This window comes from Seriola aureovittata, chromosome 14, assembly GCF_021018895.1.
Source record: "Seriola aureovittata isolate HTS-2021-v1 ecotype China chromosome 14, ASM2101889v1, whole genome shotgun sequence".
Lineage (NCBI taxonomy): Eukaryota > Metazoa > Chordata > Actinopteri > Carangiformes > Carangidae > Seriola > Seriola aureovittata.
The window spans coordinates 7767333-7791675 of record NC_079377.1 but is presented as its reverse complement, the minus strand read 5'-3'; the positions used below and the strand labels follow the sequence as shown (position 1 = coordinate 7791675).

Here is a 24343-nt window from a genome sequence, read left to right as displayed (position 1 = left end):
CCCTCTGTTGATCAATCATCTACATACATGCTACAACCTTTTTTAAAACTGCTGCTTTTCCGCAAGCTGTTTCCTTCCTACACCTTGTGAAAAAGGTGTTGGCCTCCCAAATTAGATAGTGAAGCTGTAAGACCAGCTATTACTGACCTTACCACAGACCTATCTCTCTGCTAGAATGAAAATTTAACAGTCAGGTGGTTACCGTAAACGCTTTCCACGAATACAAATAGGAAGCAAAAACAAACATCTCCTCGGGGCTCCTCATGAGCCAGATGCATGTATACTACTCTCATTTTAGCTTCACTAGATTGCCTCGTGAGCTGAGAGTGGATGGCATACTTTCACAATTCCCATTGCTTACACGTCTCACATCTGACCATCATTTCGATTTAAAATTATGTAGCACTAGCTAAGAGCACTAACTAAAGCCCACTGATTAAGTGATAAAAAAAAAAAAGTAATGAGAGTCTGCTAACTTCCTCAGGAATATGATGATGTCAATGATTTTAGACAAAGAGCTGTGTGATACTTTTGGGGAAAAGCTGAATGAGAAGATTGACTACACTCTCATGTCTGTACAGTTAACCATCCTTTGTTTAGCATTAAGATGGGAAAACCCCCCAAAAATGAAATGAAACAACAACATGTTGTTTTACAGTGTTACCTTTGGACAGAGCCAGGCTAGCTGTTTCCCTCAGGATACAGGCTCTATACTGAGCTAATCTAACCGGCTGCTGGCTGTAGCGTCATATTTACTGAACAGACATGACAGTGGTAATGATGTTCTTGTCAAACTCTTGGCAAGAAAGCGAAAGAGCTTATTTTCCAAAACACTGAACTATTCCTATAAACCTTCCTCAAAGCTGAGGCTGATCCAGCAACAAGCCCATGTTCACATACATATATATGTACATATATGAATACCAACACCCCATTTTTTCCACTCACACACACCCACTGATACACACACCCTAAATAAACAGTGAGTAAGAAAAATAAATTTGCTCATAAAAGACAGATGTTGCCATTGGATACATGATTAGACTTGGCTTCTTGCCTCCCATGAGAGAGAAAGATAACACTCCCATGGTAAATGAACTTATGTACTGGGTGTGCAGGCCAGTGGAACAGTAGCAGCCAGTGCTGGAAAGTGGACCCAACTCAACCCTGAAGGCTTTCCACTGTGTAAGCCCTGAATAACATATTTAAACCAAGGGTGATAAAAGGGCCAAATCCCAAATTTTGAAGGAAATCCCTTTCCACCAGCTCAACAATTTACAATCAGGCTTTTCTTAAAAATACTTAAGCTGCAGAGCCAATCTCCAACATGGTGCTGCACACAGTCAGTGCAGTGTCTTTTGGTCTTTTACCATCTAATGTAACACTGTAAGGTAGAACAACTCACAAATTATATCCAGTTTACAATTAATACCCCCACAAACTCAAAGAATAATCCCTGCAGCCTTAAAGTGAGACACGTGCGCTCAGTATAACAAAACCCTCTCATCCACATACTGTTTTCATAATGGGCCACTTGAAGAAACACTCACAGACTGTTTGCTCAGTCAGTGAGAGGTCTTCACTGTGTTGACTATTATTTTACTCTCTACAGGGTGGGCTATTTCACTGGAGGTATCAAATGATCACCTATTCTGTTTTCCCTTGAGTGGATGTAGTGGTCAGAGCATCAATGAGCCACTGTGGAGGTGCAGGACTCTGACACGCAACCAAAAAGGGAAGCTGTCAATCAAAAACAAGGTTTGAACCACCTCAATAATACTGTCTTCTGTCAGTTATAAAATTTAATGCACATTGTGTACATATGATAAGTAATCTTGACTGTAATTACAGGTTGTATTAAAAGAAATTGCTTGTAAGAATGCTGATATGAGGTGATTAGTTCACTTTACCACCTGTAGGCACATATTTTATACTCAGACATGTAAGGTGAAAGGTGGGAAAATAACATGACTAAATAAATGGCCTGTCATAAAGACCATTTGTTGACTGTGCAGGATGCGTTCAGTCAGGAGCAAACAGAGAAAAAAAAGGTGATGACTAAACCCTAACCCCTAACACTCTCCATTCCTGTCTGGCGTCATGAAAGAGACTCTTCAGTCGTGACAAGTTAAAAAACACACTCCAGCCAACATCTCTCCCCTGAGGGAAAGAGAGTAGTCCTAGGTGTGGTTGCAGCTCCGGGATAGAGACTTTTTTCTTTATTTATTCTCGTGATAACTTCAAGCTTGGAGGACAAGCTTGAAAAACTTTAATTGCAGAAAATGTTTGCATCTGCAGAGTCTGTAAACATCTGTAGGAACAGATGATGCAGCTGCTGGGCCACATAAACCACAGGCAACACCACCAGCTGACCATAGGAAGGGCCTTTGGAGAAGAGGTGGAATTTCAGTGAAATTTTTTAGTGCACTGAAATAAAGATGAATGACTGACCAGAAGCATTCACTAAGCTTGAATTACCCATGCCCCGACAGCTGGTGACCCCTGTCCGAGCTGAGTCTCCGACCTTGACCATAGTGCTGCATAATGTAACTTCACTTATCAACGCTGTGACTTTTTTCCCCGAGGCTCTGACTAACCCCAACCCTCACTACCATGACATACTCAAAACTTCAAACTTAATTTAATCGATCATTCAACTTGACAGTCAACACAGCAGAACACAGCCTTTATTTTCATTAATAGCAATTTATTGCATTACACACATCTGTGGTTGCAGGCTAAATAACTCTTAAAAAAAATAAAAAATAAATAAATCTTCAACTTGAAGCCACAGGAAGTGCACATGAAATGCAAAACCCACACTGCAGCACCATCTGCCTACAAGAGTGAACGAGTCAGAGAAACACCAAGTCTTCCCAGGTCTGTCCCAGATGTAAATTAGGAAATATGTGTTTTGGAACTTTCTTTTTCTCTCTAAAAAAATGTTTATCTTGTATGTGTTTGTCTTTATCAAAAGCAAATGAGAATATACTCATAGAGCTTTTCTTCTTTCTTTTCTGGGATACCTCAAAGCGACAACCCTTACCAATATTATTTTATGGGAATAGCAATAAAAGTAGCCATTAAGTGTACACTTTAATGAGTTCATTTATTGATGCATGAGGAAACTGGGAGATCATTACTTCTGCTCAATGAAATACTTTTAACTAAATGTCATAATTATTTCTGAAAAAAAAATGAGGTAACAATAATTAGTTCCAACTTTCAAATACAAGTTTTTGTATCTACAAACAAGGAGTGCAAATGGAAAAACCTTTATAATACAAAAGCACCATATGGCAAATATTCTCCCAATTATTGTCACTCTTGCATGTGTACAAGTACAGAGAGCACTTGGTGATCAATACCATCAACAAGTCATTACATCAGGTAATGAATGGATGTGTGAAGTAATCTAAACCGGTGAGGTTATGTCAGGATTTACAGAAACTTGCTGCCCTCTTGAGGCAAGAGAAAGATGATTTGGAAATTTTGCAGGACATTCTTGAGAATAAATAATGTAATTTCAAGTAGAAAGACAGTGTTTTAGGAGTTCAATAATACAGTAAAGAAACGTATTAGCAAAGCCTTTCCAGAAAAGAGGAAATTTACCCATAATGCTTTCAAATGTCATAATATTTATACATTATATCCATAAGGCTTTACCAACCGACAAAGGGTTCGAAAAATTTAATTTATTGGTCCCAAATTGGGACGTGAAAATTTTATTTTCGTGCGACCCTAATCCTTTCCCATATAAAAGATAGGAATCCACTTATTGATTTATTTTCAGTGTTTTTTTGTTCGTTTGTTTTTTTAAATAGTCGATGAACAATAAAGTTCAAAAAGCTGTTGTGTCACCAAAATCTTTGTTCCATTTAGTATACATGCTAAGAGTAGCTGGGTTAACACTGGGCTTGATGCGCTTCAGGGAATCCTCAAAGTCTTTCATCTTTATGTTACGCATCTGTGAATGAACACAAGAGCATAATTATATGGATAACACAATTAAATAATGGTAAATGAGTATAAAGGAGATATATCTGCAATACTGCGAGTAATTTATCGGCATTATCTCACCTCATTAGCAGCCATATACCGGACTTGGTCTGGTCCCAACTCTGTGAGAGATTTCACAATAAAAATCAATCCGATCGAGCCCATCATGGAGGCCAAAGTATGAGTACATGATCAATACAATAATGTGACAAATAGATCGTACCTCTAATCGGCCCGAGTGCAGCATCTTTGGCTAATGAGGTCAAATCACTTCCTGAGTATCCTGCAGTCAGTCTGTCAAGTTGCATATCCAGGAATTAATGCAAAGTCACATTAAAATGACTTTGTAAAGGCTGTGTGGTGTGTAAATATGAACTCACTTTGCAAGACTGGACAGCTCATTTTTGCTCAGTGGATTCCCATGCTTTCCCAAAAGATTTTTCATCAGTGTGAATCTTGTCTGGAGGAACAAGAGTTACATAATATAACTTAATGAAATGGGATAAAAATAGGGAAAGATCACATTTCGAAGCTAACAAAAGACTGTAGTGTATTAAATCCTCTACAGTAAATACCTGCTCATCTGGCAATCCCACATAGACTCTCTTTGCAAAGCGCCTGTAGATAGAAACAAGAGGAAAATGGTGGTAACCTTGTATAAAAAAACAAAACAAAAAACAATGACTGTATTGTTACTACTATGCATGTAGGATGGTATAATATACCTCAGTACTGCTTCATCGAGCTCCTGAGGCCTGTTGGTTGCGCCCATTACGAGGACCCTTTCATCCCCCCCTGACTGCACCTAAAACCAAGAGGTACTGTTGTGAAAACACCACCAGTGCTCTATGAAATAAGTGACTTACACACCTCAAAGATGGTTCATTATCAGATTTCAGAGGCTGCACTTACCCCATCAAACTCAATGAGGAACTCAGTTTTTAGTCGACGAGAGGCATCATTTTCTCCCTCCCTCCTTTCACAAAGCAAGCTGTCCACTTCATCTGAGTGTCAAATAAAAATTGAGAGGTCTCTTTATGAGCTGAAATCCGGGGGTAAATTACTGTTTGGGGCACATCTACTCTATAATAGAGTCATACAAACCGATAAAGATGACAGAGGGCTGTAATTCTCTGGCAACTGCAAAAAGTGCTCGTACAAGCTTTTCACCTTCTCCCACCTGTGATGGAGATCACAAGAAAGGTTAAAAAAAACACACACACACACACACACACAACACTAAATTTAGTGTAGTGTCAAGACCTAAAGAGAAAGTGTTTTCTTACATATTTAGAGGTCAAACTGGCAGCGCTGATGTTGAAGAATGTTGCATTTGACTCAGCGGCAACTGCTCTGGCCTTGTAAGAGGAAGAAAAGGCCGTGATTCAGTCGATATCACTGAGACAAGACTATCAAGAGCTATAGGCAAATGATAAAGCACAGTTTGGTCTGAGTGAAGTGGTTTGTTGTGTTGGAAAGAATGCTCAACTTACCAGCATGGTTTTCCCATTTCCAGGTGGGCCAAATAAAAGCAAACCACGTGCCGGAGCTCTCAGGCCAGTAAAGAGCTAAAAGGCAAATGGCATGTGAATAACAGTATAACAGGAAAATCTGAAATAGCAGGGACAAAATTTTTATAAGTGATCACCTCTGGTCTTAAGGCAGGTAGGATCACAATCTCTTGTAATGCTTGCTTGGCCAGATCCTGTCCAGCAATGTCTCCAAAGGATACAGACGCTCCACTACAATGAACAGAGCAAACTTCTTTAACTGCAGCACGTTTCTTTCTTTTTTTTTTTTCCACATGTCAATGATGGCAGAATTTACAAGAGTTACAGTATTGCTTTTAAATACCTGTCAACAATTTCATTCAGAATCAAGTTGGCCAGTTTGCTGTCCACATTCTTGAAGTTTTTCAAATCCCTCTTTGGTGGCTGTTTCGCCGCTGCAGGTTTTCCATTTTGAACCTTTGACATTCGTGGGGTCACCTTCGCAGGAACAAAAATATCCCCAAAGCATTATACACTTCAGCAGAAGCAGACATCTTGAAAGAACATACAACTGGACAAGAAGATGCGCACACACACACACACACACACACACACACACCTTTGGATCAGTGGATCTAGGTCTGACAGCAGAGGAGGGCCTGATGTTACCAGGTACTGCAGGCTGGCTTTTAGGTACAGGTTTTGGTTGTGGATTATTCCTCCTTTTAGATGCAAGTGTTGCCTCTGTGAAACAAGGACAGTATTGATATCCCCAGTTTGTATGACATGAACAACACTAATGTGGTCTAGACTTTAAGATGTCAGACAACCAAGATGCCACCTACCTAAAAGGGCGAGCCTGTCTTTTGCCATGGTGAGATTGTTGACCATTTTGTCTTGAAGTCTCTTTGCTCGCTCTCGATCTCCTACTAACAAAACATGGAGAATTGGGCTAAGGCATGTCAACAGTGCACATCATATACATCTGGGTGTTTTGTTGTTGTTTTTTTTGTTACCTTGTGGCGTGATCTCCACTGCAATACCCTTTTCAAGCTCAGAAATACCTCTCTTGTACCACTGCACAGCCTCCTCCTTCTCACCTGTCATCAGAGGGGACGGGGTGTTTATGAAGAGCTGTCACACACAACAACACATCGGCTAATCGCTCAGAAACGCAGCAAACAAACCTGTATCATCTTCGTCGATCCTTAATGCTTTCGATATATATTCAAACGCCTGCTTATGGTAGTTTCTGATAACTTCGCCGCTGTCTTTGCCTTTACTTGCGTTCATTTTGACCGACATCGCGATACTGTCTCCTTATTCTCAGAGTAAGCCACCTATAAAAAAAGGATACGGTGAAATGTACCTAGTCAGTCTTTTTGTCACATATGTAACAATAATAATGGCTCCTCATCACTACACAAACATTTCCAACGCCAACTTCCGCAATTCCGTGTGTTCGCCGTACGCTCGATGACAGTCTTCTTGTTTGAGGTTTAATGGCGGTGAGCAAACAATGAACAGTTGCATTACCGCCACCAACTGGTGTGGAGTGTGAATCACAATGTCTAATATTTACAATATAAAGGGGGGGGGGGGGGGGGGGGGGGGGGGAATATGGAAAATGATTTGACTCAGCCGCTTTGGTTCTGCCTCATATTCCTGAGTATAACATGCTCTACTGTTTCTTCTTGCCCACAGTCACAAACGCCTGTATTATGTTTACTGTTTTATATTTGAATAGTGTACTGTTTAGTCCAGTGTGTCCAAATCTAAGTCTTGATATAATGGTCTCATCTCTCCTGGGCCTTCCTACACACTTCATTTCTCCCACTTTTCTTTGACCTCTATAAAATTACCATCCTTTCCCCTCCTCCTCCTTTCAGTCCACTGCATCGCTTTGTGTTGGGTGATCATGACTATATGGTCTTGTAAATGAACCCAGTAATTCAGTGATAGCTGTGTCCTCATTTCCAATGGTGCTTGCTGCTGATCTCACACCACACAACCATAATATAATATTGATCCAATTAATCCACTGTATATGGCCTTCAAAGCAGTTCCATCTGCTCTAGTAATTTCGTACATTTGTCAACAACTTTCTGAACATGTACAACCCATGAAATTTCTTTGATTAAACCATATCTCTGAAAAGAGTGTTTCTTGGTAACGCTCCCTAACCTCTCTCCCTGAAGAGTACCTGGCTGCAGACACCATGGCAGGCAGCCACAACAGGCACTGCTGTCACTGCCTGAGCCGTACCGGAAACCTGCAGGAAATCATATGACCTCAGCAGGTCTTAGTCTTTTTCTGTGAAGTAGCACCACATGGATTTAAAAAAAAAAAAAATGTATATGACTCTCAGCACTTACACTGCATCCTCTGTTGCCAAAAATCTAAATTAACCTAGATATTGTGTTAGAATACAGACATCTTTCATGTTCAGGTGCACAGGCAGACAGAGGTGCAGGCAAACTAGTCCAGAAGGGCTGGACAAAGGTTAGGTCAAAAGAAACTAAAGAAGTAAGTAAACCACAAGTACTAACATTGGAGGAGATGTGACTGGAAGACACACAAGGGCTGGAAATGGTGATGTGAAACGACAGGAGAGTTAAGTGAAAAATAAATAAAACAGGAAATACCGCAATAATTTATTTTGCACAAATGAACACCAGGAGACATGGTTTTCTAAGAAACAGACAGTAACAAATATTCACTTTTACACAATGCAGAAAAATCTTTTTTGGGGATCAGAGGTCCTCCCCTATTTAAACAGTTCATTGTCTATGGCACTTGACAACTTCCTTCTCCCAACACTATTCTTTGTACAGCAAAGAAAAACACAAGGGACTAAGACAGTGCTCCAAAATGATGAGTGAAAAGCATAAAACATTTATATAGACACAAAAGGCAAACTGTGGTCTTCTCCCATGTAAAAAAAAAAAAAACAACTGCCACATAAGATAGCCTTATTAGTGTGTTTTTAGACTTTTGGTCTATGATGTTTTGCAGTGGGAAGTTGTGGAGTTGTGTGACTCAGCCTTGTCCACAATAAAGTGGACTGGAATAACCCTTGAAAAGTTATAATTTTCTGGAACAGATTTGCATTAAATAATAGAACCCCCATCTACTAAAATGATCGGTGATAATATATTGACCATCTCTATAGAGATTTGACATATAGTGGGCCTTTGACTGTTATGTTTTCCTATCTCACTTTTCCCATCCTAGTTTATAAGTTTTTTGTGTATTGCAAAAAGATCGATTTCGAATAATCACAGTTAATATGTTCATAGATTACAAAGAATAAACTGTGAGGAAAGATTTTCATTTTCAACGATGTTAAAAGATGATTAATGGTCTTTCTAAATAGAGAAAACAAGGGCTTAGTTGTCCGGCTACTCAGTACTAAGTTGCTTCTGTCATCATTTTAATGTAATGGCAAACACCACTTTTCTCTTGTGAGAGGAGCACGCAGATGACATTTGGTTGACAGCACACGGACAGCCCTGCTTCCATTGGCAGACTGTACCCGCTCACCTGGCGGGCAGAGCAATTTCATGACCAAACTATCATCTTAGTAACGGCCACGCCTCCTGGATTTTTAAACGAATCAATTTGTGTTTGCTAATCCAACAACCAATCAAAACGCTCTGACGTGACTGTGATTACCGTATCAGAGACGCCCCATACCTGGCTCGACAGACAACCCAGTAATCCTCAGATCTGGCTGTGACAGCTACTGCTCTTGGTTTTGCTCTCCTGGCTGTTCAGTGTTAGCACATTACAATATTTGTAGTTTGTGCCTTTTCAAATTTGCATGATACCTTTGCCAGTGTCTAACTGTCTAACAAACTCACCGTTAGCTGCTCTCTCTGGCTAACTTCATAACCGGTAACAACACAGAAGCCAGCTGACGGAGCACTGATCTTGTTAGCCTGCTTTCCCAGCTGTCTCTCCAGTCGGACTGCCCTTTGTCTTTACAAGCAAGTGAGCTGGCAGGCGTTGTTTCTTCTCTGGGTTAGCGAACGCCGGCTCTTGCAATTTTATTTTTCGCCTGACAAGGGTTAAGCAGACCAAGATAGGCGGCTTGGGAACCAAGATGTCGAACCGAGCTGTGTGCAGAGAAGCAAGTCACGCCGGGAGCTGGTACTCTGCTTCGGGTAACTGTCAACAGAGCACCGTCGGCGTTAGCACGCTGTATGCTAGCTGGCTGGTGTTTTTTCTCATGGCAGTGTATTGAATTGTTTTTGTTGTTTTTATTTTGTATAACCTTCATTATCTTGAGATGAAAAACGGTCGAGTTCATGTCTTGCCATAGGGGACGGTGATAACAAACGTTAGGGTTGTAACGGTAATCCAGTTGATGAAAAGTCGGCTAGCTAAAATATAGCTTGTATTGACTGCCTCGTCTGTTATCCCATTTGGTGCAGGGTTGGTTTGAGCTTATTCAGCTTTTCCTCCTCGGGTAGTCGATTGAAATGTTTCTAAACAAACTGACATCTGCTGCTCAGCATTTTTGACAAGCAATCATCTCAACAATAGCTAACTTGGCTAATAATGCAGAACTTCCTGGCCTACCTGCTGTCTGACCAGATTATACATTTCCGTAACAGCTTGACAGGAACTGTTTTAACTGAAGCTGCCATTATTGTTATGGTCTTCTTGGTGGTCTCTGACCCTGACTCTCCTTAGTGTAGAAATACTACCTGCCATGAAACAAAGGACTGAGTAGGGCAGGGCAGAAAATTGGTTCGTGTTGCACCCCTTCCCCCATTTCACTGGCTAGCCGCTAGTTTCTTTCTTTTAAACCCTGCAAGGCTGTCTGGCTGTCATTTATAAGCTTACCTCACGGCATTGTTAGTAAAAATCGTTTTCAACAGACCACATACATTAGTTAAAACACTACAGAAAGCTTTATATAAACAATAATATGTCCATAAACTCATCTAAAGGTTGCGCTAACGTAACCTCCCCCCCTCGATGTCCTTGTTCATTTTTTTTTTTTTTTTTTTTTTTTTACAACACTAATTATATCAGTTGTTTGTTTTTCCTTCAGATTTAATTATAGAATCATAAAGCTACCTTTGATTGATGTTGACATAATGTCAGCAGCTGTGGACACTGGTAGAGAGTAACACTGGTGGTTTGTACAGTAAAACCGGGCAGTGTGTTCCATTACAACCACAGTAGCATGTTTATAATCTCACTCCATTGGAATTATTACAGTGACATAATGATACCAAAATTACCTTGATCTTAGTGTTCTATGCTTGTGGCTGTCCTGTATCTATCAAATCCTATTTGTATTGATCAGACAATTATGTTTTTAGTGTTATTGGTTAGTGCTGACCCACTATGTCATTCTTAGTCTTGTGGGGAGGCGTAGAGAGAGCAGTATGAGTTGCTGGCTCATCTTTAATAACCTTTAATGATCAGAAATAAAATTATTTTTTAAATTGTTTTTTTTGTTTGTTTTCTTTTTAAATTCTACCTATTCAGGATCCCAGCTGAATGCACAACTAGAGGGCTGGCTGTCCCAAGCACAGTCCACGATCAGACCTGCTAGAGCCATCATAGCGCCGTAAGCACATGTTGACAATTGGAAGGAAAGATAAAATGAGCATGTCAAATGACATCTGTGATGCCATCTCATTCCACTTTGACATGTTTATGTTTGCAGACATGCTGGTTATACCTACTGTGGTGCTTGTGCAGCATATGCCTACAAGCAGGTTGATCCTTCTATTACGTGAGTCATTCTGTTTTTTGTCTCTTTTCCTTACTCAAGAAAATGCTTTGTGTGACTGTTTCTTATCTTACATTAACTTCCACAGAATGAACAGATGTTAGTTTAGATAGTAGAATATAGTACCAGCGGTGTTTCTGAAAGGAGTGAGATAAAGTCCTGTTGCCCTTCAGTCGTAGGGTGTTCATCCTGGGACCTTCACACCATGTGCCCCTCTCCCGCTGTGCCCTGTCACCTGCAGACATCTATAGAACACCTCTCTATGACCTGAGAATCGACCAGAAGGGTATTTACTGTTTTCACTCCTTGCAATTTGATTTTTACTTTTTTCTGTGTTTGTTGCTCAGTCCCACATGTAAACACATTATAACCGGTCAGTTATTTAGGAGGGTATTTCAATTGTGATGTGAGGGAGTGACATAACCACAGTTCGGTCTAGGTTTTAGTGTTTTTCAGTCATTTTAGAACCCTGTACTTAAAAAAGGTGTAAAAATACAACCATAGAGGTTTGTTAGGCCCTTTCTTTATCTTGATTGTTCTAGTCTAGCCTGAATAGAGCTCTAACATGCTGACCTCAAGCAGTCTTGGGAGGTGATACACTTTTAATGATCCTCGAGGGACCAGACAGTTCCCTGACTCTTAGGATAAAAGGCTTTCTCAATGATGAGGTTTCACTCAGCTAGGCACTTGTCAGGATTCCCAATTTAAATGATCTCCAAAAGGGTCTTTATCAGAAGACATGGCCATGATAACATGCAAAAATTAAAGTGAAACTCACCTGTGTTTTACAGTTTATGCTGACCTCTGGAAAACTGGGTTGTTTGAGCGGATGACTCTGCAGACAGATGAAGATGAGCACAGTATTGAAATGCACTTGCCTTACACTGCTAAAGCCATGGAGAGGTAATGCACATAGGAGTGAAACTATACACTTACTATAAACTGGTTTCACAGAATGAAGCTTTTATCATTATCATTGACCAAACAAGAAAACAGTGCAAAAGATCTTTCTATACATTCTGTAAACCCATACTGGTGCAGGGACTCATAGAAAGTATGATATGCATAATTGATATAGCCTTCTGTTAGGTTGGAAGGAGTCAGAGGCAATTTCTTGGTTCAGAAAAGCAGGGATGAGGTAATATGAGGTGAAGTTCATTAGCTCAAGACATATTGTCCTTACGACTTTCACTAAAACCCGTTGAAAAACATTAGTAATGTAGATGTATGAAGGGTATAAAGGTGCAACTCACTAGTGAGTTTTCCCATTACTTTTCACTGATGGATGCTCTTATTGTATTAATGCTGATTTTATTTCCACCTGTGCCCCTTGGACACAATTTTGACAGAGAGGTGCAGTTGTACCATAGTTTTTAATTCAATAATCTGATGTTGCAGCCACAAAGACGAGTTTAGCATCGTCCCTGTGCTTGTGGGAGCCCTGAGCGAATCTAAGGAACAGGAATATGGGAAGCTGCTCAGCAAGTATCTGGCAGACCCCTCCAACCTTTTCATCATCTCATCTGACTTCTGCCACTGGGGTAGGTACTGATGAATAAAAATCAATGAAAATAACACCCACTCTCTGAGATTATCCTGTTAATAAAAGTATAGTTTGTGATCTCAGGATAATTCTGCCCCAAATGTCATAAATGTGACATACCTGTGTCCAGCTTTGTTCTGATGTCCATTTCTCTTTTGAAGGTCAACGGTTCCGTTACACATACTACGATGAATCTCAAGGGGAGATCTACAGGTCTATTGAGCATCTTGATAAAATGGTAACCACAGAGATATGTGTGACTGTCATCAGCCACATGCACAACTGTTATGATAATGCAGTGCAGGACATATTAATATGACATTAATGTTACCATGACACCCATAATACTTGTACGAACAATAGCATTGGCATTTTAAATACTTCGTGTGCCCTTAATGTGACTGTATACTTCAATGTAGCTGCTACAAATATATAATTTTTCAGGAAGTTTAAAATACAGAGAGGCACAGAGAAAATGTGATTATTATAATTCTTGTGATAAGGCTTTTTTTCTTGAACACACAGCTTCCAGGAAGTACTGCTATTATATTACAAAATACTTGAATGTAAAGTAAACATAAATTCATTGACACATGCAATATAACAACAAAACAGTTTTAAAACATGGGAAGTAGTTGTCCTCCTTTATCTATAATGGCATAGAACAGCAGATTCAAAATTTGAAAAATAATTAGTTTTAATGTAATTTCTCTTTGAAAATAACCTACCTATAAAATAATAAGTTTTAGGATAGTCATGTCTTTATCTAAGATATATAAATGTTTGTTCCACTTTTTCTCTCTGCTTGTGAAGGGGATGGGTATTATAGAGCAGCTGGATCCCATGTCTTTCACCAACTACTTGAAGAAGTACCGCAACACCATCTGTGGGCGTCACCCAATTGGAGTGCTGCTAAATGTACGTACCACAGAAGAAGAGACTGTTGTTTATAAGTACTTAACATGGTTGATGGTGGTTCAGTTGACTGAACGTAGTAACTAAGTTGCTAGGCTTCAGCATCAAGCCTTCTGTTCTCATACAGTGCAAAAGCTTGTAATGACAACGGTGGCATATTGAACACCCAGAATTATTTGTAATTTTCGATACAACGGGTCCTTGATTTCAGACGGTGGTCAAAAAAAGCAGCTTCTTGTTTACTTCTCTCATTTCTGTCATTTGGCTGGCAGAAATGACAGCTGTTGCAAGATTATTCTTCCATCTGTAACATTCACTACATTCTGCTAAAAGACTGAGGCTAAAGCTGCATGTCCAAAGCAAAAAATAAAGAATTAGAATTGATCATGTATTTCAATGTATAGTTAGTTAGTCCTAGTATTTTAAGTATGAAAAGGAAACTGTTATTTTATTTAAGATAACCTGTAACCTGTGTCATGACAATGGGACGCTGTCCTTATCTGTGTGTGTAATTACGCTTGGCGTGACACAAGGTATGAATCAATGACCAAGTGGATGTTTTTATTTTGCAGGCTGTGGCTGAGCTGAGGAAGTCTGGTTTAGAAATGAACTTCACTTTCCTGAACTACGCCCAGTCAAGTGAGTGCAGGAACTGGCAGGACAGCTCTGTGAGTTACGCTGCCGGGGCACTCATCGTTCATTGAGGTTGACATTGAGGCAGGGGCCACAGCAGCGCCACCGCCATGTCCTTACTATCTATCGCCATAACCTGACCCAGACACCATCCCTCTCACCCAACCCCAAGTTACGCCCACTATTTGCAGGAAGGACCTAGACACTCGAAGCCAATACAGTCTTCTTTCTCTGTCTCTCCCTCAACTCTCCTCCGCCTTTCTCCACCCTCCTCTCGGTTTGAAGTGTGTCTCAGAGCTTTTGGTTGATACATTTTGCTTGAAGTGCAGTTTTGAGAGTATGTTGGAGCAAATGGTTTGAGGAGATAGGACGAGTGCGCATTCATTTGGCTCAGCGTATGCGTCGGGAAGGGGAAATCTTATTGGGGTTTTTGCAAGGACTGTAGCTGTCCTCTTAGTCCCTTTTTGTTTTTCCTGACAAACGATGGATTTGAGTTGTAATGCAATCTTTACGTTTGGACTCTTGGCAATTTGTGCTCATGTAATTCGCCTCAGAAAAGGAAAGAAAAATAAAACTGCAGATCTTGATGGAGAATACTGAAATGTTGCCAGATGAAAATGAAATGAGTGTTTTGATTGATTGCTTTAAGCTACATGCAATTAAAATTTTGAGAACAGTGTCATACTACCGTCGCTAACATATATTGTAGTTGCTAACAAAGGGCTACACCCAACAACGTTCACTAACCCCCTGTACAAAACCAAAAACATTATTACTCTTATATTAGTTTATTAAATATTATCTTTTATTCATATTCTGTTCCTTTTTATTTCTCCCTTTAGTAGTGTTATTATACTTGATAGTATTTACTCAAGTAGTGTGTAGATTTGAACAGAAGCAGTGTTGTCAGTTAAGCTCGAAAGCCAGTAACATGGTTTGCCTGTTAAATTAGTGTATGCAACACTGCTCCCAGATTCCAGTTATGTGCTTGTAGCATTATAGATATGTTTTGCTGGGGCTAGACTGCAGTTATGGGTGCCACAGAAATGTAATCTAAGCTGGATACTGTGTAAATGACTAACACTTTAGTCTTTGTTTACACCACCACCATGAATCCCTGTAGTTATTGAATTGTCAGTATAGAAGACTGATGCTAGACTGGTAGAAAATGTCTTTTGTTACACATTCAGTTCTGTGAGAGCAAGTTTTGGGTTTTTTTTTTTTTTTTTTTGTTTTTTGGTGGTAAAGGCCTAGATGGTCTGCTTAAATGGTAGGAACTGTTACTAAATCTATTCACTTGGGAGTAATTTACAGCTCTTTTTGTTAATATGTTTTGAAGAATGCCAAATGTTATTGGGAAGATTTAAGCCTTCATCCTTATTTACAGGTTTGTTCCCCAGTTTTGTTACTTCTCTGTGAATGAGAATTCACTTCAAAATTATGGTTGGCAGTAGGATGATTAATTAGATGAGGTGAGCTAGAGATGGCCCATGTTTTAAGATCAGCACAAAGTCATAATGATTTAAGGTTTGATTATCTACCCAGAAAAGTGACAGATGTTGCTCCTTGCTCTATTTTGGATTAAATGGATGTGAATATGTTAAGAAACATTAATATTTCCATTATGAAATGTCAAGCAAAAAAATTGCAGTTATTAACAAAAGAAAAGAAAATTTTACTGTCTTTTTCCAAGTTATTTGCTGTGTAGTACGCTGCCTGAAATACTCCTGTAATATGTGTGATGATGATGTACAAAACCTGAATGCAAAAACCTGATGATTCATAGTGGCAGTATAGGCTTTCGGTGACAGTATGATATAGGCAGCACACGATGTCTGCTGTCCTGTCGTTTGAGATTTGAACATCACTTATCACTGACTGACTTTTGCTGCTGAATACAAGTATTCCCATTGAAATGATGCAGTCCTTTAACATCGGTCCCCCTCTCTTGGCACCATAAGCATTAAGCAACTGTTAATATCTGGTTGCATCGAGTGAGCACAGACTGAAAGATGAATCCCCGACTCACTTGACCTCTGACGTTAATTTAAAGGAAACTAGTAAAGCATGACACACTGTGCTATTGTGCCTTTTATCACTGTTGCACATATACATTTAAAACGTATTCTCACTTTTAGTCTTATTTTAGAATGTGTACTTTCAGTTCTTTGTTTTTCCACATGTACCCTCTCCCTTGCCGAGTACCCAACAATGTCTCCAGCTCACCCAGCACTCCAGGAGTGTGTGACCTGTCCCTCATCTGTTGGTCTGAAATGGCACCAACTGTTATCTCCTTTCTCCAGCAGGGAGTGGTGTTCAGTTTTCTCCACCTCACCTCATTCCTGTAGAGAGAGAGAGAGACAAAGGCTGAACCTCAACACTGTTCATTTTGTGTTTATGGATCTTTGTTTGTCTTTTAGAAATGGTTTTTGTATTATCTTCTTTTTTCTTGCTTAGAGAATGGGAACTTACACGTCACAAACCTAAAATATACTACTTAACTACTCCCTAAATGGAGTTGTTTTGATCTCAGGTTCCACTGACAAAGCATCCCAAAAGGCTCTTCAGATAAGGCCGAGGATTCATGTTACAAAACAAGTAAAATGTACTGAAAGCATGTGTGCTCTGGTGTCTTGTTCTTCAAGTATTTACAATCACACAAAATATTGACTTGGTTTTTAATCACTGTCTTCAATCAATATGTTTACTCCTCTAAAGGTGCAAAAGATTAATAACCAAATATATTTTTTAGCACTGCAGAAGTTGGGACATGGGCGTTTGGTTGTAAACAGTGCAGTGCTGCATATTGTATACTGCTAAAGTAGACATCCTGGTTAGGATAAATATTTACTATTTTTATCCAGTGTCAATTTACAGTGGAGACACAGTGGAAACATCACCAGCAGAGGGAGCTTCGTGGCTGGAGGAATATTGGTTTTTATTATTTATTATTAGGTACACCTAGCTAATATTAATGCAGGCTAATACAACAGTCCTGCAATAAGTCCTCCCTTCATGAAGATTATAATGTTCAGTTTTTGTTGCAACTATTTTAGAGAAGTGTTGACTCAACTGTATGGTCATTTTGGAGGATGTTGTTTACAGTGCTGTTGATCTGTGTTATACGGAGAGGAGTTTGTAATTTTGTCTACCCCATCTATATCAGTGAGGGTAAATATCACAAACAAGCTGAATCAACACCTTTACAAACAGTTTATTTCATCTCTTAAAAAAATTAAATCTGACCACTGACATCAAATAACAATCAGTATAACTGACTTCTGTGTATTGCAACTGACAATAATGAATTTGGACGCTGGGACATCCATACATAAGGATACAATACACAATAAGTCCACCCAAATGCCGCTGCCTTCAAAATGACTTTCTCTCTTCAGACAGACCAGCATCAGCTGGAGGCAGGAGGCTGTATAAGCTGAGGTTGACAAGAAAAACTCAAAAAGGAAAAAAAAAAAATCAATAAAATAGTTCAGTTTGTTTTCATATAATGCATAAACACAGGTCACAAGATACAGAATCTCCCTGTAGTAATTATCAGATTGTTACAAATGCCTGTACATTCATTGTTCAATCTATATTCAGTTGCTGTGTAATGTTTTCAGTGAGTCATCCAGGAAAGGCAGTGCTCAGATCAGGAAGAACAGGTTACTGTCTTGATGAGTAAAGCTAATAGTTTTGCCTTTACTGTGGCCCAATTTGACTGAATCACATTCATTTCACTATTGTACTCCCAATTACACTGGGTTGTACATTTCAAACCACAAAGAAATTAAAGAACTTGTTTGAGCACTGTACCAAACAATTATCTATGGATTATGTAGTACATGCACATGCATGTGCACATGCAAATCTATTGACAAGTAAAGCCACACAGTTTGATATTGGTGCAGATGCTGCTGTGTGTCTGTAAACAAGATTGACAGGCAGAGCAGGTATGTAGCAACGGACTATGGCTCCGATTGTAGGGAAATTCAGTATTTGCATCAGGGCTTGCATTACAAGGTGGAGAAGATAATCATAACCTCACCTCTCTCAGTATTAGTACCAAGGCTGTGACAAAGAGAGCAGTCTCATGTTTCAGCAGGCTGACACTCCTCTCTCTTTGCTTTGGGAGGAGTCAGAGAGGCTTTTTAGAGCCATTTAACTTTATACAGACGCTTAAAGATTAGTTTATGAGCAGAAGAAATCACTGCAACACTCACTGGCCCTGAGGCGAGGACCTGCAAGATGCACTGCTATGAGGACTTGGTCAACTGTCTCAGCTGTGGGATCATCCTGATAGGACTCGGGCACTTGGTCCATCACAGGAAGACGCAAACCTCCTATGGGCGCCATATGGTACTCTCTCCTCCAGCAAGGACAGTCCCAGCCAGACTAGCCTGGTTCCTCCAGGAGATACCAGCTCTCCTGGCGCCCCTACTTTTAATGTTTACCTCACACAAACCCTCCATTACGGGGAAGCACCTGCTGCTTGGGACCTTTTGCACGCACTACTTTCAAAGGTAAACGCAGAGACATGAGCCTGGGGTTGGGGTGGTTTGATGTGTATGTGAAGGGAAGTGTGATAATGTACTTTAAGATACATGAGAGTGATCAGTGTTTTTGGAGTTATGCACACCCCCCATTCAATCAAAATACAAAAGAAAGATTAAAATGTCCGGTTTTTCACATTTGACTTACAAATTTCATTTTGCTGTTTCAGTTTAACGCACTGATTTGATGAGGTTCATAGTTTTTCTCATTTATTGATGTATTTAGCTTTATATTGTCTTGTGCCTACACAATAATATCATACATATTTCAGATTGAGTTATTTTGTTATATTTGTCTTAAATTTACTCAGCCTGTTTGAGTACAGGGTATTGTATTGTTTGGCTACTGTTCACTGTATTCATATATTTATTTATTGATCCACCAGTGTAACATGAAACAAACTATACATTTTCTTAGTTATAACTCCTATTTTTAATGGACAGTTGCAGTCCATCATTTTGTGTTTCTGACAGAAAACAACAAAATGTGTTACTACCATCTTTTATCATTATTCTGCCAGTGTACCTACAGCTACTAGATGTAGCCTATTCAGCCACTTTTTAAGTGAAAGCAAGAGCCAAACACTTTCAGGTGGCCACTGGAAAAAGGAGCTTTGAAAATGAGATCTCCTGTTGTTATAATCTGAAGGCTAAAGTGCTGTGAGGAATGCATTCGTAACCACCCATGACGAGTTGGGCTTAATGGAACCTTTTTGCCTGCACTTAAATGCAAAACGATTTTTTCAGAATACCTCCACCTGGTTGTAAAATATGTTCTTTGCCAATGCTATAGAGCATAGGAGGAAAAGCACAATTATTCTGTCCTCTTACCACCTACTGTACCTACTATTTCCTTTCCAATCATAGGACATTTGTCTATTCCCTACTGACCAGAGGAAGGCCTTTCCCACTGGGTGTGATGGTGGCAGCAGGTTTCTTCTGCACTCTGAATGGTTTCCTGCAGGGACACTACCTGCTGCACTGTGCTCACTTTGATGAAGAATGGTCAGCTGACTATCGCTGTAAAACTGGTAGGAGCAGTATCTATTCTTTCCAGAGGAACTGTTTCAGTCCATTTGTGTGCTTTATACATTAAGCCAGCCATGTACAAGTCAGTGTTTCTTCTAGGTTTAGTGCTGTTTTACGTTGGAATGGCCATCAATATACACAGTGACTATATTCTTCGTAACCTGAGGAAACCAGGAGAAGTAAGTTACAAGATTCCTACAGGTAAGAAACCAGAGATGACACATCAGTTAACTTCCATTGGTTCTGTACTCATAGTGACCTGCGGTCTTCTTCCTCTCCTGCAGGAGGTCTGTTTGAATATGTGTCTGGTGCCAACTACTTAGGAGAGATCGTGGAGTGGTTTGGCTTTGCTGTGGCCACCTGGTCTCTTCCAGCCCTCTCATTTGCTGTCTTTAGCCTGAGTTTCATTGGACCAAGAGCCTATTACCATCACAGGTGCCTAAGACATTCCCAAAACGCTGAGCAGTCCTGTCACAGTACATTAATACTCCCCTGTCAAACTTATCCAACTTTGCCATATTCAATTTCTGAGTGATAGTTTTCATCTCCCCCTCTGTTACAGGTTTTATCAAAAGAAATTCAAAGACTATCCCAAGTTACGAAAGGCTTTAATTCCATTCATCTTCTGAGAGAAAAAGCACCTGGCGGTCATCTTGTAAGGGCAGACAATGATTGAACCAACAGCAGAAGGAATCTGCACTCATTTTACTTCTCACTTGGTGAACTTGGTGCACACAAGAAGAGATTGTGTGAGGAGAAATAAAGTTATCCAAATAGTAGATGTGCAATAATCAAAGTAACATATATAACAAATAACACATCTCTGTACAGTGACTGTAAGTTGGTTCAGAAATCACCAGATGTGGTCTGTCACAGTGTCTACACCATGTCATAGAGCACTGTGAACAGTTATGGTGTTAGGGTGGAACATTTGATTGCCTGTGGTTAGACTTTTTATTTACATAGCTGTTTATCTGTCAGTTTATCTTACCAGTCAGCAAGTTCAGACTGGTCATTTTTTGGATTCAGCAAAATGTAATGGAAAAAAAGGGCGGAAAATTCCAACAGAAAAATGCTGGTAGTTTGTTGGTGCTGTACTGGCAACAAAATATGTGTCAGCATCTGTTGCAGCACCCCCTGGTGCTGAACAAAGGCCACTGCAGCAGAAACATTCTGACTTGTAATGGTGAAGGGTTGATGAATTGTTCCATAGAAGCTGAAGTCTTTTGATTCATTACACTTGCATACTCCCTCAGAAATCATTTAAAGGTAATTTTAAATTGTTAAAGTGTAATTGGTTGGCAGTGTAGATGAGATGAGTGGTGAATTAGAAATGTAGTTTTGGATAGCCTGTATCGACTACCAAATTCACAAAACAGTGACAGTAATCAGTGAATAGAAATCTGCATTTATTAGTAACATTACTGACAAAATGGTCAGTGACTTAACATAAAGGTTAAGCATAAGACCACACCAAAGGATAGAGACAAGACATTCCCAGTGGCTACTGTCTAATCTGTATTATGCCTTTGAAAAGTAAAACAGCATTCATTCCCCTCTTTAAACCCAAATCCATCACTAGACAAAATTTCTACTAGTTCACATCTTGAATTATATATCTTACATCTAGTGCAAGATTAGCAGTTTCTACAGCCACTTGCAACGCATTGAGTTTAGCTGTGAAGGAGTCCAGCACACACGGCTGCACAGTAGTGTCTCTACACAGGGATGCAGGTGAGAACTCTGAGTATTTAGTGTTTAGATAAGTCCACTTCTTACTTGGGCTACTTTCCATCAGGCCACAGCCACAGAAGCCCAAGCTATCCTCCACGCATCCTGTCATGGCATCTGCAGGGAGGGTCCAGTGATGAGCATAAATCAGATCGATTAAAGAACTCTCGCCATTGTGCTCCAGCGCTTTGGCTACAGACTCCAGAGAGCGGCAGAATCCCTCCATGCCACGAAGGTACTCTGTCTGTGTGCATCCTAATACCGATGCTGTCTCTGTTACTTCATTCACGCTCTAAGATGAAAATATTGCATAATCAAGACACGTTATAATGAGATTGCTGTGAAAATATGTGAAATCAATAAATTCAGACTGGTTTTATTGGATCTCACCTTGTGTCTGACGTAAGCAGCTAAGTGGGTCTCGGTACACCCACCTCCAAGTAATGCAGAGGGCTCCCTTAGGGTGAGCCTCAACACATGTTCCGTCTTCTGGCACACCACCTTTAACAGACACATAAATGGACATTACGCATTAATGGACATTGCAAGCTGATATCTGTGTGTAATAATTCCCCCGTGGGGACAAATAAAGTTTATTGAATTGACAAGCATTTGTAGGCGTTTTAAAATACGTTTAAAAAATATCTGAGGCAAGTTGATGGATGCTTTTATCAAAAATGCTGTAGAAGAATGTAATCTCTTCTTCCCCTGGTTCAGTTAGTTAAAGACTTCACCAACTGTGCTTTATGGGGCCATATATTATTAATTATATTTCATCTTTACTGAATAATATTTGGTGCAGATAGTAGATTTTAGTGGGAAGGAGATACACATGATGATATGAATTGAATACTCCACACTTTATTTTACCTTCAGCTCACTTAGCATTGTCTCGTTCCTGTGGCAGAGGACCATTGTGCAGATTGCTGACTCCCCAGGAGCATGTAAATGCAGCATTGTCTTGGATCCAAACTGCCTAATAGTGAGATCCCTCACTTTCCCGTACGCCTTGGCTGGGAGTGTGGCATGTAATGTGGCCACAGGTTGAGCACCTATTTGTTAAAATAGATATGAAACACGATCTCAGATACAGAGCAGAGTAATTAAAGTACAAGTTAGACTATACTCATGTAGCACACATTCCCCTCAAGTAGCTTCAAAGTTGGAAAATTCTTTTACATTGATATAACATTTGCTTATTCCAGTGTTTCCTTGGCTAAAGTTAATGTTCATCACACATATATAAAGTGAAATAACTATTTTCATTGCTGTAATATTACATCAGATAAATTACTGCAACATTATACTCTTTGTAATGACCTTGACCACTATTACAAATTAACTTTTGTCTTTACAACATGAATCTGCAATGATAAATCTGCTGACAGGTTGATGCCTACATGGAGGCCTACCTGTCAGCTGAATAAGTGGCTCCATGAGAGTGATTCCCAGTCTCTCTATCACAATGATGCCTTGACTCCTCAAGTATTGCTGTAGGACTGGGTGGATGACCTTCTGGCATACAAAGAGCTTCACCTCATCTTTAACCACCTGCTTGCCGAGCTCCAGGAGTTGATCCAGGATCAGTGAGTCTGTGTCTGCTCCCAAATGCACCTCAATTATCCCATCTCCTAGTTCAGAAAGGTCTCCGGCAAGGGATGCACTGAACAACACTGTACACAGTGGATTTGCATTCAGGTTCTCTGCCTTGTTGAGGCAAAGCACATCCGTAATGTCCAACAGTAAACCTGGAAACACTGTAGAGTTTAGCACAGAATGGCCTTCAACAGAGACAGTCACTGTCTTGCCCAGTGTGACTGTACCTGGGCTGCCACAAGGAACTGTGAGCAAAAAAGCTTGCACAGCCAACTTGCTGATGTGAAGTGTCTCCTGCTGTGTTAACACACATGCTGGTTTGCTGGATATAATACTGCGAGCTAATGTGACCAGGTTCTGGCTGCTGCAGAAGTCAAGCTTCACTTTGCAACCACAGTCGTCTTCTTGTAGGTAACTGACGCACAGACCCAGCAAGTGCTTGTTCAGTCTGATAGCCACATTTCCTCTGATACCAGATTGCTTTGCTTGCTCAATAAGAGCCAAACAAAGAACAGCAGCAAATAAACCACAGTCACTGAAACGAGAAACGTGGTTGAGAATCGAGGTTTTTATCAGATTGACAAAAGGCTGTGAGGAGGAGATGGCTGGAAGGAGAACTGAGGAGGACGAGGTGGTAACGACGTGCCCTCCGATGTTGTTATGAACCTGTTTTAGTCTACCTGTCGGACCAAAGCAAGATGTCAGAAGCTTCCTCAGCAAATTAAGTTTGTTACAAATATCAGTGTTGTCCAGTGGTAGATCCGTACAAAGAGATGGAGATTTCTTGACAAGTCGAGACATCACTTACGCAGTAATTTCCTGAAGCAATGGCAAAGCAGGTTCAGTTTTGGAGCATTTTAAATCGCTTGGCATGACGTTAAACACTGAGTTTACTTGAAACGAAATATAAGCGACCATGGTGTCATTTTGGAATCTTCTGCGAAATTCGATAGAAAACGCTACGTTTGGTGCTTCAATGTTAAGCGCCTTTGCTCGCCAACACTCTGATAGTGATACTTACACCATTGCCTGACCAAAATGACACACTTTTATTCACATTAAACCTATATGTAGTATAATAAAACAAACCAATCAATATTAA

At 40.0% G+C, this 24343-nt stretch overlaps 4 protein-coding genes across 6 annotated transcripts; 2 read left to right on the top strand and 2 right to left on the bottom strand.

Annotated features, from left to right (window-relative positions):
• Positions 1-2669: 2669 nt before the first annotated feature.
• spast (spastin) lies at positions 2670-6964 on the bottom strand. Of its 2 annotated transcripts, none has more exons than XM_056396319.1 (16): positions 6677-6964; positions 6506-6589; positions 6335-6418; positions 6109-6233; positions 5854-5987; positions 5648-5741; positions 5493-5567; positions 5286-5357; positions 5104-5179; positions 4912-5003; positions 4725-4804; positions 4575-4617; positions 4380-4459; positions 4223-4293; positions 4081-4121; positions 2670-3967 (listed from the first exon to the last, which is right to left on the bottom strand). In XM_056396319.1, the coding sequence occupies exons 1-16, from the start codon at positions 6792-6794 to the stop codon at positions 3842-3844; spliced, it is 1395 nt and encodes a 464-aa protein (XP_056252294.1). In that variant the 5' UTR covers positions 6795-6964; the 3' UTR covers positions 2670-3841. The 2 variants fall into 2 exon arrangements, with proteins under 2 accessions (XP_056252294.1, XP_056252295.1); XM_056396320.1 differs by having other exon boundaries at positions 6335-6415.
• A 2230-nt stretch (positions 6965-9194) lies between these two features.
• Positions 9195-16949, top strand: memo1 (mediator of cell motility 1). The gene is made up of 9 exons (XM_056396267.1): positions 9195-9655; positions 10995-11076; positions 11176-11244; positions 11415-11527; positions 12033-12144; positions 12640-12782; positions 12946-13022; positions 13598-13702; positions 14272-16949. The coding sequence occupies exons 1-9, from the start codon at positions 9595-9597 to the stop codon at positions 14401-14403; spliced, it is 894 nt and encodes a 297-aa protein (XP_056252242.1). The 5' UTR covers positions 9195-9594; the 3' UTR covers positions 14404-16949.
• Positions 16950-17051: 102 nt separating this feature from the next.
• Positions 17052-21175, top strand: srd5a2b (steroid-5-alpha-reductase, alpha polypeptide 2b). 2 transcript variants are annotated; one of them, XM_056396269.1, is made up of 5 exons: positions 17052-18855; positions 19753-19916; positions 20014-20115; positions 20199-20349; positions 20477-21175. In XM_056396269.1, exons 1-5 carry the CDS (start codon positions 18581-18583, stop codon positions 20541-20543), a joined length of 759 nt encoding a protein of 252 aa, XP_056252244.1. In that variant the 5' UTR covers positions 17052-18580; the 3' UTR covers positions 20544-21175. The 2 variants fall into 2 exon arrangements, with proteins under 2 accessions (XP_056252244.1, XP_056252243.1); XM_056396268.1 differs by having other exon boundaries at positions 20199-21175.
• Positions 21176-21302: 127 nt separating this feature from the next.
• On the bottom strand, positions 21303-24233 carry mkks (MKKS centrosomal shuttling protein). Its single transcript, XM_056396264.1, has 4 exons — positions 23058-24233; positions 22516-22697; positions 22036-22146; positions 21303-21937 (listed from the first exon to the last, which is right to left on the bottom strand). The coding sequence occupies exons 1-4, from the start codon at positions 24040-24042 to the stop codon at positions 21509-21511; spliced, it is 1707 nt and encodes a 568-aa protein (XP_056252239.1). The 5' UTR covers positions 24043-24233; the 3' UTR covers positions 21303-21508.
• Between the last annotated feature and the right edge of the window lie 110 nt (positions 24234-24343).